The sequence below is a fragment of the Dermacentor albipictus genome, chromosome 6 (assembly GCF_038994185.2).
Source record: "Dermacentor albipictus isolate Rhodes 1998 colony chromosome 6, USDA_Dalb.pri_finalv2, whole genome shotgun sequence".
Taxonomy (NCBI): Eukaryota; Metazoa; Arthropoda; class Arachnida; order Ixodida; family Ixodidae; genus Dermacentor; species Dermacentor albipictus.
This window is the reverse complement of record NC_091826.1, coordinates 122,624,587-122,638,886: the sequence shown is the minus strand read 5'-3', so window position 1 is coordinate 122,638,886 and position 14,300 is coordinate 122,624,587. Positions and strand designations below refer to the sequence as shown.

Here is a 14,300-nt window from a genome sequence, read left to right as displayed (position 1 = left end):
TGCAGGTGATCAGCCACCAACTACCACAAACACCTAATAAGTTTGCATGTGCTTACTGGATGAAACGATGTAAGCTTGTGTATAGGCATAAAGCCAATAAAGTTCCAAAGTAATTTTGTGTAGCACAGCATAAAATGACAGTGTCGAAGAGCACAGGTCGGCAAATAAACGGAACTCACTCAGACCCACTCACAAATTACATTTTTGCTTAAGGCTTACTCGGACTCAAACTCTCCAGAATGCTACTCAACCAGGTCCATTGAGACTCACCAGAATTTTACTCAGCCGGGCTTACCTGGACTCAGACTCGCTGAAACTCTACTCAGGCTTACTCAGACTCACTCACGAGAATCAGACCCAGGTAGGTCTACTTGGCCAACAGACTCACTAACTCAGGCTTGTTTGTGAATTCAACACATCAATGATTAAACGAACTTCATACGAGATATATAACACACGCAGAGGGATTAGAAATGCTAAACGTGTAGGAAAATGTGCGCACAAGAGACTTAAACAAACGAGAAAGTTCCCTATTTTCCGTGTATCACTAGGCCTCGTAAGAAACAAATACCGTATAAACATGTGTAAAAGCTTCATCCTCTTTTCCTGGATAAAACATTAAAACAAATTTAAAAATACATAAGAGGGTTGGACCCACCTTTTCAATGACGCACAGGCCAATAGCCCTCAAATGTGCGCGCGCAAGCTTCTAAGTGCAGCCCACAGATGGTACGAGAGAATGTGGCTTCAGCTTCTTTCTCGCCACAAACTTACACTTTAATGTTTGCGCAATTACACTGCTACATTGTTACTTACCGTAACAACCGGAATATAAGTCCAAATTTTTTTCAAAAAGTATTGCGAAAAGTCGACCCTCGTCTTATATACCGGACATTGGCGGAAAAACTACGGAAGTCTTGCAACAATGGGCGGACAAAGTAAAGAGCCGCCTCCGCCATCGCCACCAGCAGCAGCGCGGCGTGGCGACATTGTGGCACCGCCAATTTGCGTTTCCATTGTCACGAAGTTATACAGGCTGCTTTCTCACATTTTGTTTCAAAATTAGCGGAAGCCGATGGCAATTCACCGTTGCCTTCAAGAAAAAGGCGATTAAGTGCGCGGACGCCTACGGCAACCTCGCGGCACAGCACGAATTTGGAGTATCCGAAAAGAGCATTCAGTACTGGCGGAGACAAGCAGCAAACCAACAGAAAACGTCATTTCATAGCCGGACCACAGAACTGGAAGACAAGGTTGCAGAGTTCTTCTGGGAGCTGCATGTAAGATCGCTGCCTATGACTGCCGAATGCATCTGTTTGAAAGCGGTAGAGATAGCGCGCGCCTCTGGACTGGGCAGCGAGAAGCACTCGTCATCCGACTCTAGTTCGGATGACTCTGATCAAAGGCGTCACTCTGATTCAGAGAAGCGCTTGCGCACTTTGTGCCCTTCTGTGTACTGTACAGCCGGCGCGACCATCGAACCGCGTGTTTGTCAGCACCTTATCATCACGGCACGGAGCGGCGAAATATCAGAAGTAAGCGCACGTGTACACATGCGCGTATCTCGTTTGTTTCGCCTCTCAGCGCCGTTAAGGTGGGACGTGGCTTTGAAAATAAACTTCCTTATTTCTTCATGGATTTTGATGAAAATTGGCACAAATGTTTAGAATGTCTCCCTGATACTTCCATAAAACTTTCAGAGTGATACCTTGAGAACATTTTATTAAATTTGATTCAGCAAAGTGTTTCAACCTCAAACTTTGTGAAGAGCCTGGGGAACTTAACAAAATGTGATAGAAGGCTTGTTAAGTACTAACTGCATAGCTAAATGCACGCTGAAGGTCGTGACATTCTTGCTTTTTTTTTTCAACACAAAATTTTTTGGAGTGTCATTTTTTATGTTAGCTTCATATCAAGCACACTTTCAGGGTGAACGAATAGCCACATCATAAATTTATAAAACGTCAAGGCCTAAACGCAAGAATGTCACGACCTGCACTGTAGTCCAAGGAACAAGACAAAAAACAACAGAGTCAGAATAGGCCAAACGGTAACAAAGAAATCAGCTCCGCAAACTGAGCAGAAAGGCTAAAACACAGTTTTGAGAAAAAGGCCTTCGAAGTTTTGCCTTGCCTCCACTCTTCTAAAATGCACCAGGATTATATTCCTTTTGTCCTTAGCACAGCAGGGCTTCTTGGGCATGTGGCCTTTCATCTGATGTTTTTTCGATGCCTTTTTTTTTTTTGTGGGGCATCCTTTTCTGCAGCTCTTTGAAGGGAATGCTTTCCTGGCTTCAAGCCAAGTGAGGCACAAAACTGCCTGTATGCACGAAGCGTTCCGGCGTACTTGCAGACTGCCTCATTGACAGCTGTCTCCGCTGCGATCAATGAAGCATTTTGCTCTTTTAGTAGAATTGACCAAATGACGGAGTGGAGACCCTCGGCTGCATTCTAAGTCTTCTTGCCTTGGCAAAGGCTTAGTAGCTGAGGATCCGAGAGGCGTTGATACACAGGCAGCAACGCAGCTGAAACATGTGTTGCCTCTTTGTACTTGTGTTCTGGTGGAGCTTTACCTTCAGCTTCTGCAGCCCAGTGTCTGCACCAACTCAGGGGTCCTGGAGGGCACAGCTTATGATGAGGGTCTTTATCTGTTGAAGTGATATGATAGAAGGTTGCCATTATGGCCATGCCATAATAATTGGTGAGCTTTTTGATTAGGTCTTGGGTCAGGCCACCCTTCCCTCCAATTTGTTTACTTCTGCTTTTTGAGACAAGTGTTCGCAGGGCTGTACGCATCCTCTTTTTCACGTGATTGATACAGTCCTCTTTGTTGAATGTAATGAAGCCATAAGCCTTGTCTTCACAAAGTGCCTGGAAAGTACGGCTATCCCCATTACAAACAATAGATGTGTAGCGGAAGTCATTCCTCTTCAGTGACCTTCTGAACAAGATCAACGCTGCCTCGACCTCCATTCGGCTTGAGTTTGCATCGGTGTTCTTTTGGCACATGTGATTCTCTTTCCATTCACTGTAGCCTTTATCGTTTTCTGTAGGCCCAAGCGTGCATCCATGGCATCTGTTCAAGAGCACAGCGCAGTCAAGCACCAGACCAGTGTAAAATTCAATTATTGTGCCCACAACAATATGGGATGCATGACCACGTGTCATCTATGTCCCATCGTAGACTACCGTCACATTTATTGTGAATGCCAGGTCCATTTTGCTGTAAACTATTTGCACGGCTGCCACAGCATCAGAAAAGAGACTTGCCGCAGCCATCTCACCAGCAGGTCTGAATTTTGATTTCAGATGTCTTTGGAATGTCTTATGGTGCAAGCCTCTGTGTGAAACGTTCATTACCGACCAAAAGTCAGTCAGTGCAGTTGGCCCTCTGCCGGTGGTTTTAATTGCTTGCATTGCACGCATATTCACGTCACAAGCCTTACCACCCTCTACTCGTGGCGATGACCATTCACTTGCAACAATGTCGCAGGCCTTGCAGGTCAGTAGCATTCATGCAGCCAATCCATGCCTTGTTCCCAAACGAACAGTCAGTCCCGGCTGAGAGCATTCTTGGCACAACGCATTCTTGTACAAAGCATTCAATGCTGTGACCTGCACAACCAAAACCTCATCCGCCAGCTCCACATCGGCACAACTTCCTCTCTCACCTGTGAGCTTCATTTTTCTCTCGGTCGCCGAAAAAGAACTGAGTGATGCTTGCACTGTCTCGGCTCGCCCACGAGAAGCTTCTATCGATACGCAGTGCGGTTGCAAGTAAGCCTCCTGAATTGTACTGCCGAATCTCGACTGCGTTTCATCCACGCGCGAGGTGCTTGGTTGCAGGTCCAAGTCGTCGGCGTGTGAAGTGCTTGGTCGTGGGTTCAGTCGTAGGTTCAAGGTTCAAGGCGAGGTGCTTGGTCGCGGATCCGAGATGTCGGCGCCCGAGGTGCTTGGTCATGGGTTTGAGTCGTCGGCACGCGAGGTGTGTCCTCACGGGTCCGAGACGTCGGCAAGCAAAATACATCGTCGCGGGTACGAGACGTCGGCGCGCGAGGTGTTGGTTGCGGGTCCGAGGCATCCATACATTGAGGGAACTGCTGCTGCGTGTCCACGATGTCCGCGCTGCACTGAACATCAGCAGAATCAGCACTGGAAGCTGTTGATGACGCTTTACTTTTGGGCATCGGAGACTTGCGCTTACGGCTCTCAAATTGAGGTGAAGTTTTGTATTTCTTCTTGCGCTGTCGCCGATTCATGATCACAGCCGACATCCAATGCAAAACTACCCCACGGGGCTTCGGAGCCGCTAGCGAAACTATTGAGGCTCGTGATACGGCCGATGGAGAATGTGGCTGCGGGAAGAGCAGACGACGCGCGGGAAGAGCAGACGACGCGCGGCACTACGCCCGCCGTTGCTAGGGGCAACCGCTCCAGAGACCAACGAGGCCGCGCGCCGCTGTCATGTGGCGCGCGCCGCCAATCAGGAACCTCCGCGAGACCTCGAAACTCTAGCTTTCTCTGCGTTTGTTTTTGCTCGAAGGAGGCCAGGAAGGCGGCAGATTTGAAGCTGAAGAAATGCTCTTTCTGTTGCAAATAAGATGGCGGCGCTCAGTTGTGCCGTTACGGGGATATCGTGGGTTGAAAAACACCGTATTTTTGCAATTTCCGCAAAACTTCTCGTCGCCGTGGCTGATACAACAATTTTTTTAAAGCACTTCTAAGCGGTTTTCAGGGAAAACATTTTGGAATCAGGTAGAGAAAGGGTTATAAAAACTGAAAATGTGATTTTCGAAAAATCAGTTTTTCGGCCATATTTCGCTATGCGAAAACCGCGTCCCCCCTAAAATAAGGTGCTGACAAGCACGCGGGTCGATGGTCACGCGATACTGTTAAAAGCTTGGCCAGGTCCACATGCGAGCAGCGTTTAAATAAATACTGTCACTATTGTGCATGAGTCGCATTGGTTTAAAGGTAAGGGTATCTTTCGGTACTTTTGCCATTGAAAAAGATGTTTTTCATTTTTAGAATTCGTTAGTTGGGGGATCGACCTATGTTCCCGTCTGACCTATAGTCCGGTTTTTACAGTAATCACATTGTTAATTACATTGTTACACTGTCCATATTGTGTGCACACAAAAAGTTTTTTAAAAAATCAATCTGTTCCAACTAGGCCGACTTGCAGTTATGTCCATATTGGCTATCGGCATCAGCAACACCAGTTCCGGCTTTTGCGGCTGTCAGTGGCGTGTCATTTAGCGGCTTACTGCAGGTGAATACATGCGTGCATTGTTCACTGTCTGGCTTTTCATGTGCCATTTGCGTGCTTTAGAGCACAGCTCTTAGGTGCCCCCTCCTGCGGCAAGCAGCGATGTAACCAAGCAAACGAGCACAGCAAAAGATGAAAGCGAACACGGAGTGCTGCAGGGGATGAAAGGCATGAGGAGGAAAGCGGAGGAGAGTGCAGCGTAAAGGCGGAGGAGGGTACGGCGAAACCGTGAGAAGAAAAGTGTAGTGCAGCGACGATGGCTACGAGACGGCGCCAGAGCAGCGCGCATAGTCTGGGAGGTCTGTCGGCGGCGGCTGCTGAGAATCACATCTATGCATCACCCACGCACTGGCTCTCACAATCTCCAGATTAGCGAGGCAGTTGCGCCACACTTCACTACGTTTGCAACGCGCTGCACGAGACAGATTGTCCGCACTAGCCAATATATTCCGAAATGAAAACACTTATAAAGCTGCGCTCAAATTTCACATTAGGGAGCAACACAATCAACAGTGAATTTTCCCCAAGGGAATCAAAGTTCGAGCCCAAGAAAATGGCTGGATGGCTGATGGACTTGTTCTTGACTGGCTAAAAAGCGTTTGGCAGAACTGGCCAGGTCTATTCTTGTCTCGGACAGCTTCCGCAGTAATTTGCAGATAATAATGTTAAAGACGAGCTGCACTGTATTCGCAGGGATGGCTTATTTTGAGTGGCCTCACAGGTATGTTGCAACCAATGGACATCAGCATAAACTGGCCTATTAAGGTTGAAAAACCGGCATATTAAGGTTAAGGTTGAGTACTCGAATTGGATAGCATGTGGCAGCTGCAAGCAGACCTCGACCGGGAGGCTCAAGAGGCTGCTGCTCATGACTGTGCTTGGCTGGATCCTGTCCTCGTGGAACTCAGGGTCAACAGACATTGCATCCTAAAGTTTCAAGGGAAGCGAAATTTTGAACTTGGACAGTGCCGAAGACTTCTTTTGGGATGACCATGCACTGGAGCACAGCACAAGTTTGGAGTCGAAGGAGTCATTATTGCGGTGTGGCTAGGGCTTGGTTTCATTCTTGCTGCGTGACTACAGCATCGTTTCTTTATTGTTGAGTGCGCACCTTAGCAGCAGACGTACAAACCAGGCTTCCAAAGTGCATCTTTTTATTCCGCATTGAAGGACCAGGATGTCCAGACTCGGTTGCTTTCAAGAGAAAGGTTATTTTAGCCACAGAGGACATCGGCAACAGTTTGGCGAGGAGGCAGTTTGACGTCAATAAGGGAAGCATTCGCGGCCCATAGAATGGGACCTTCCTGAAAATCGAACTCGTTCGACGGAGTTCGTATGCCAACAGCGAGCCGCGCATATAGCTGTGAGTATGGAGCTTGTGCAGGCAAAAGCTAAGGAGCTTGTAAGAGAAAAAGGGCTACCGAGCTCCGCCTTCAAAGCAAGCAAGCACTGGATTTATCGCTACATGTGCTATGCTGCATTTGCTTACACCGCTGAACTTCGATTTCGCAAAAGCTGCGCAAATCGTTCGAAGAGCTGCTTGTGGCTTTCCAGCACCAAATTATTTCCCTGTGCAAGTCCAAGAACTTCCAACTTGCGCAAATCGGCAATGCTGACCAAATGCTGGTTTATCTGGACTTGCCATCGCCCCTCATTGTGCACGAAAAGGGCTCTATACAAGCTTATGTCCGATCCACTGGCAACGAGAAAATGCGAGTTACCGTCATGTTGTCGTGCCCGGCAGACAGGCACAAGCTCTCGCTTTATGTTGTCTTCAAGCGCAAGAAAATGCCTAAAGGTGAGGAGCTGCCAAAAAATGTGGTTGTGAGATGCCATGAGAAAGGCTGGATGAATGAGAATCTTGTGCTCGACTGGATAAAGTCCATCTGGCGTAGGCGGCCCGGCGCACTGTTGTCGTTCCCGTCCATCCTCATGCTGGACGCATTTGTTTCCATTTGGCCAACTCAGTGAAGAGACTGCTGTGCGAATCCAGCACTGAACTCTCAGCTGCAGCCTTTAGATGTTTGCGCGAACAAGCCGTTCAAGGACGCGGTCAAGCGTTGTTACACAGACTGGATGCACTCAAGCGAGCCCGCAGTGACGCCGACCGAGCGGCTGAAACGAGCTTCACCAACCACACTATGCAAGTGGATTGTGGACGCATGGGCCAGCATACCAGAGGACCTTGTGGCGTCGCGCATTCAAGAAGTGCGGCATCTCGAACGTGCTCAATGGCACAGAGGATGAGTACCTCTGGGAAGACGTGTCCGACAAGGAACTATCCGAAGAGAGCACAGCTGAGGAAGACAGCGATTGAAGTGCGGAGTGCAATTTAAATAAATGTCTTCCTCGAGTTTTCCTAACTCGTATTACATGTGGATAAAACTTTTTTTTCCCCATTTCGCGTCCCAAAAATTTCACCTCAAGCTATATGCGGGTTTTTACGGTAACTGCTGAGACTTTTGCAAGTCCTGCTCTGTCCACAAAACCAACAGTATTTTTGGCTGATACTACATGCCATAAGTGCAGATGTGCAGCTCCAGCAGTGACACTACACTACTGACATCCATATTTGCTGTCAACCAAGCTGAACGCGACTGCGAAACACCAAGGAAAGAAAACGACTAGGAGGAGCGTCTTGTGACAATACTGAAGCCTAATCACAAAAACATAAAGGAAAGGTTTATGGGAAATAGGCCCTCACAAGTGATGTGCAAGTGATGTGCTGCTGAGCGCGAGCAGTGTTCAAAAAGAATAGACCGTAGAGCATGCGATGAGGATCGATTACGAAGAGGGCACCACTAAGAGTTACAATGTTCAAAAAAGTGTCTCAAAAAGACCTGGCAACCCGGAAAAGCCTAGTCCTCAAGAATCACTGTGCAAATAGGCCCCGGAGAGAAAGTAGCAGAGCTTGAGGAGATTAGCTGCTTAACGTCATGCTCCATTCTATAGTTGTGTTTTTCCATGCTTCGAGGTACCGAACTGTCCACAGGAAAGCCACATGGCCAACGTTCAACCGAAGTATGATTCACAAGAGCACTGCTGTAAGTCCAGCTCACCTCGTTGCTCTCGAAGGTTGAGCTGGACACTGACCATTTGGAAAATCCGGTTGCTCTGCAGAAGCAACAGGAGTACCACTCATTGTAGAAATTTCACTGCCAGACCAGAAAATGAGCAATATGACGATGTCAGTCAGTTGCACTGAATGCAAGCTATCACTGCATTTGCACGAAAGCAAAAGTGCCTACGGTGCTATGTTCATTCGAGACAAATTAAGGAAGGAATCAAACAAGCACTGAACGGGAATGGTAACTCAGCTGACCAAACACCAAAACTCGAGAAACTCGCACTCCTTTGATATCGCTTACTTCTTTCAATACTGCAGCCCACAGCACCATAGCGTCTGCAGTAAAAGCTTGTTAATTCACAACTCGTTAATTTTAAATTTCAGATAATTCGAAGTAGCCGCCGCGGTCGCTCCAACAATGCATTGAAAGCAATATGTAACACATCCCGCTAATTCACACTGAAATCAGCACTGATACCGATAATTCGAACTCTGCACCATCGTGGATGGGGAGAGTGCTAGTACAGTACTCCCCCCATCCAGTACAGGCCGCGCAGCTTTGTTTTTACCATCAGCAGCAAGGGCGATAAGACCGTCGCTGCACACCATGTTTTTTGTGTACGAGCAAAAGTGTGAGAGGGTGAGCCTGCGAACGTGGCTCAATTTCGCATGCGCGAGTGAGGCACTGGGGTGAGGCGGAGGAGGGAGGGAGGGGGGACGTTCTTCTATGGCGGCTGCTGCTTATGGCGCGGCCACGCGTTTGCCGTATCTTGAAAGCGATCTGCGAAATGGCCAAAGGGCACGCCCGCATGGGCCTCATCTTCAAGGCGATCTACAATGTTTGCATAGGGCGCATAGTGCTGGTAGCTTCATATGTGACGAGCTTTCTACGTTTCGTTCGTGTTGAAGCGAAAGCTGTATGAAGGTCAATTTGCTCGCTGCTATTGCCGCGTTTCCTCGCTCCAGTGTTCTTCAGTGAGTTTCCGCAGTCATCGTGCGAGATGTGTTCATGCTTACCTGTGCGCACGTGGCACTGTGCTTGTTAATTTAGCTAGTAAGCGACCGTTTACAAGTTTAAACAGCCGATAAAACTACTATCTTTCCTTCGTATAGCTATCTACCAATTTGGTGTCGCAATCGATGCTTCGTTTTTAGGCGAAACTGTGAAAAATTTTTTTCTCCACGCCAGTCAGCGTGACGAACGCACGGATGGAGCAAGAGCCAGCTCGACGTCGGGCATGTCGGACCCCGTTGGCTGCACCTGTGATTCGAAGTATAGACGTTGTTCCTGCATATGATACATAGTGTGTGTGCGTGCGTGCTCATGCCACGTCCGACTATATACGCACCTTAACCGAACGATTTTTTTTCTCAGACTTTCATTAGTACAAATTTTGTATAATTCGAATTTTCATAGCATCCATGCGGAATTCGAATTAACAAGCTTTTTCTGTATATGGCCTTCTCTGCCCTTGGCCACAAAAGTCAAAGGAAACGTTCACACAGCATATACTACTCGCATGTGACGGAGTGTATTGCGCTTCACAGCAAGCCTTCCCACCCTTCCCTTCCAAACCTGCCTCCCGCATTCTGCATGGCACAAATAGGAGCAAAATGCAAAGCAGAGGGAGTACAAGAAGGGAGGGGGGTTTGAGGCTTGGCACCACGAGTCTGGACTAAGGTGTGCCAACTTGCATTGCTGGTGCTGCGAAAGGACGGATGTAAAACTGGTGGCATGTGTTGGGGAGTGGAGGGGGGGGGGTAGAGTTCGAGGTGCGGTGCGGAGCCGGATGACAACATGAATGATGGCCATGCAGTGCCGCGCTCCATCAGTTTTTTTAAAGCGAAGCTTTCTTTGCCTCTTCCTTCGGATTTCCCACTGCTGCTGCTGCTGCTGCTGCTGTGGCTGTTGCTGTAACACCGGCTATGTCAGGACATAGTTGAGACGCACGCCACTAACGGTGGCCGCGTTGGGACGTGATCAAGATGTGGCCATGCCACAAAAACATAAAAGGCAAGTGCTGTCGATGTTTTGTTCCATGACATTTGTTTATGAGCTGTCATTCTCAAAATTCCGAGGAATAACTGTAGAGAATCTAAGCGGCACGTGGAGGGCCTGCGTGGTTGGGGTTCAGAATAATTATTCCGCGACACGGGGGCCCTTAACGCTATTGCGTTAGTACATGAAAGGAGTGTGGCACAAAGGAAAGATGACCACAGAAGCTTGTGTCAAGATTTACGCCACGTCGCATCTGCACAATGCCCTCTGGACGCCGTAACTAGGCATGACCCCTCACAAGTGCTGTGCAAGAGCTGCTGCGCTCGCCTCCATGCTCACCCGCAACGACAGTAGAGGGAGGAGGTGCGAACATTAGCGAGGAAATATATATATATATATATATATATATATATATATATATATATATATATATATATATATATATATATAGAGAGAGAGAGAGAGAGAGAGAGAGGGAGGGGAGAGAAATGAGGCAGTTTTGTGAGCTACAACCCCAGAAACCAGAACATATATTTCCTCGCTAATGTTCACACCTCCTCCCTCTACTGTCGTTGCGGGTGAGCATGGAGGCGAGCGCAGCAGCTCTTGCACAGCACTTGTGAGGGGTCATGCCTAGTTACGGCGTCCAGAGGGCATTGTGCAGATGCGACGTGGCGTAAATCTTGACACAAGCTTCTGTGGTCATCTTTCCTTTGTGCCACACTCCTTTCATGTACTAACGCAATAGCGTTAAGGGCCCCCGTGTCGCGGAATAATTATTCTGAACCCCAACCACGCAGAACACACACACACATATATATATATATATATATATATATATATATATATATATAGAGAGAGAGAGAGAGAGAGAGAGAGGGGGGGAGGGAGAGAAATGAGGCAGTTTTGTGAGCTACAACCCCAGAAACCAGAATGGCGCCGAAGTGTGCAATTCGTGCTCTCTCGAGCGGAGCAGGCAAGGTAACATTTCACATCCCGTCACAACTGTCGTATGCCATCAGTATATCACTGCCAAATAATGTTAATGAATGCAAACAGCAGACAAAGCTTCGCTTACATCAATTCCCACAGTGCGTGGGATCTGCATATTTTTTATTATTTTTATTGTCCCCACCACCGTGACTTTAGCGATGTTTTTTCCTTAGGTCAGCGAAATAAACTCACTCGGACTCACTCACAATAGGTATCTTTAGCTTATGGTTAACTCGGACTGATTACCACCAAAATTTTACTCAGCCAGGCTCACTCGATTCACAGATCAGTCCAAGTCTGAACGTGCAGCCACACAGGGCTGCATGTTGGGAGAATGCAAGACACGCCCGTGGCCTTGACTATCACAGGATTTCAACTACAGATATTATTTTACTTACACACAACACTGAGCGAAAGTCTGTAAAGAAGTTTTCCACTATGCTGGCATTCTAAGAACTAACGAAATTGCTTTTACAACGGCAATTCGCTTTTACAACTGACATTTTTGCAGTTCTATATGGACATTTTTGCAGCCCTGCCTGTTTCCAAAAGTTGGTCAGCGACTGTAGTTGAAAGAAGAGCTTTGCTGTAGAAGCAAAAAAAAACCAAACAAATCCAGAGTGTGCCTGTGCGCTTGACCCTTAGAGCACGTGTGCAAGTGCGGAAATGGTTGAATAACACAGGCTTCCTCTGTTTTCTTTAGCTGTCCAGGCTAACGTCGTGTCCATGAAGTAAGGGATCAACAACAAAAGCCGTGGCAGCAACTGCTCATTGTACAACACCAGTCGAACAGTTTGACCCAGGCAGGAAAATATGAGCTACCACACCACATTGCAACTATGCTCACAGAATGAAACACGACAGGAAAATTTTAAAGGTAGAACACCCAATACTGTACGCGCATTTACTTGAGGCTATGACGTCATGCCGCTACAGATTTGGTTGCTAAAGGTGGTATAAACTCTGATCTAGGCATACAGTCAAACCACAGCAATCTAACACAAACTGAAGTTGGCAGAAAAAAAAGTATGCGTATGAGTTAGGCTTAAACTGAAGGATTCACAGTGGACGCTCTTTAAACGGAACCCCCAAGGCATGAGAGATATCGGTTACGTTCACCAAGAGTTCTGGTCATCAGGAGATAAAGCGTTTAGCACTCCGTCAATACAAAACCAACCAAGCATGACATCGGTGTTCTGTTTAAGTGGCAGTTCCGTTTAGGCTATTTCCGTTTATCAAGATTCCAGTGTATTCCGCGTGAATAGTACATTGAGAACTTCAGCCAATATCTCAGCTAGTATTCCGTTTGCTAAATGTGCCTCGATTTCCTGGTGCTATTCACCAGGCGTGACAAGAATGTTATCACCAATCATGTCTCTACGAAAGGCAAAAAGAAAATCAGGAGGGGGCATGCCTGCTAGTGACAAGGCATTACAAGATCAAAGATAAGATAATCCGAGAGACAAACCTAAGTTGGTTCGGGAACCTTCCTTCCGAATAGCCATGATGGGTATCCGAGATTCAGCGTCTCCCAGCTCAAGTAGCATGCCTGCAAAAATCACAGCAGTTGCATCTGGCACAGACACCAAAAAAAGTGTAGGTCCTTCAGACAAATACTAAAACAGCCACAAGAAAGCAACACCAACAAAATTTTACTTTTCGTAAATTGATAATACAGTTGAGATCGGAAGTGTGAAGACACTTGAACATGTCATTTTTAAACATATATCGGAGTTTCTTGAAAATAACAACCTGATCGATTCCAGACAGCATGGTTTTCGTAAGAACCTGTCAACGGTAACACAACTACTCGAAACCGTTCATGATTTTGCTTCATCATTGGATAGGCAAAGCCAGGTAGACATTATATTCTTAGATTTCGAGAAAGCCTTTGATCGCGTGTCCCATCCTAAACTGCTAATCAAAATGAAAGCAATATTCAAGAACACTACATTATTATCCTAGATAGAAGCATATCTTTCATTGCGACAGCAGAGTGTTTCCATCGACAGCATTAGTTCCAGTCCGGCCCCAGTTTTGTCAGGCATACCGCAGGGATCCATCCTGGGACCACTGTTCTTTTTAATTTTTATTAATGATATTACTCAAGACATACCAGTGAAAACTAAGTTGTTTGCTGACGATTGTATATTGTATAACGTAATTCAGCATCCGAATGACCAGGCTCTTCTAAATTCATCTCTATCTAAAATAGATCATTGGTGTTCTGAGTGGCAAATGAAGGTAAATGACAAGAAAACCGTATCGATGACAATAACAAAAAAACGGATTCCCCTACACTACCAATATTCCATAAATGGCCGCAGTCTTTCTTCAGTAGAGAGTTATAAATACTTGGGTGTCATGATCACGCCTGATCTCAGGTGGAACACGCATATCAACTACATACAAAAAAAGGCCATGCAGAAACTTGGGTATCTGAAACGTTCCCTACGTCAGTCGACAGAAGAAATAAAGTTACTGGCATATAAAACATTTATTAGGCCGATTCTTGAATATGCTTCCGTCTTATGGGACCCATTTACTGAATTAAATATAAGTAAACTCGAAAGTGTTCAAAGGAAATCAATAAGATTCGTCTATAATTCATATAGCTGGCACACATCGCCGACTCAGCTGCTAGAAAAAGCTAATTTAGAAACACTTCAACTAAGACACCATCGTGATAGGTTGAAATATATGTATTTAATATATCATGATAATTTGCGTATCAATAAGGAATTGTACATTCAACAGGTGACTCGTCGTTCCACACGAGCAAATCACTCGAAAAAGGTCAAAGAATTCGCCTGCAGAACCGATTGCTTCAGTAATTCATTTTTTCCTCAAACTATTCGAGAATGGAACCGTCTCAGTGCACACATTGTCGAGAAACCCACCATGCAGTCATTCTTAAGTGCTTTATAATTCCACCAGCCTTCAATTTTCAGCAACACTTATCTCGTGACATAT

The 14,300-nt window shown here is 46.5% G+C and overlaps 1 protein-coding gene across 1 annotated transcript in view; it reads right to left on the bottom strand.

Annotated features, from left to right (window-relative positions):
• Pop1 (POP1 ribonuclease P/MRP subunit) overlaps nucleotides 1-14,300 on the bottom strand; it is a 61,202-nt gene that overhangs the window by 13,377 nt on the left and 33,525 nt on the right. The window contains exon 8 of the mRNA XM_070541313.1: nucleotides 12,796-12,876. Within this exon, the coding sequence (XP_070397414.1) occupies nucleotides 12,796-12,876 (81 nt within the window). The remainder of the gene's footprint in view (nucleotides 1-12,795; nucleotides 12,877-14,300) is intronic.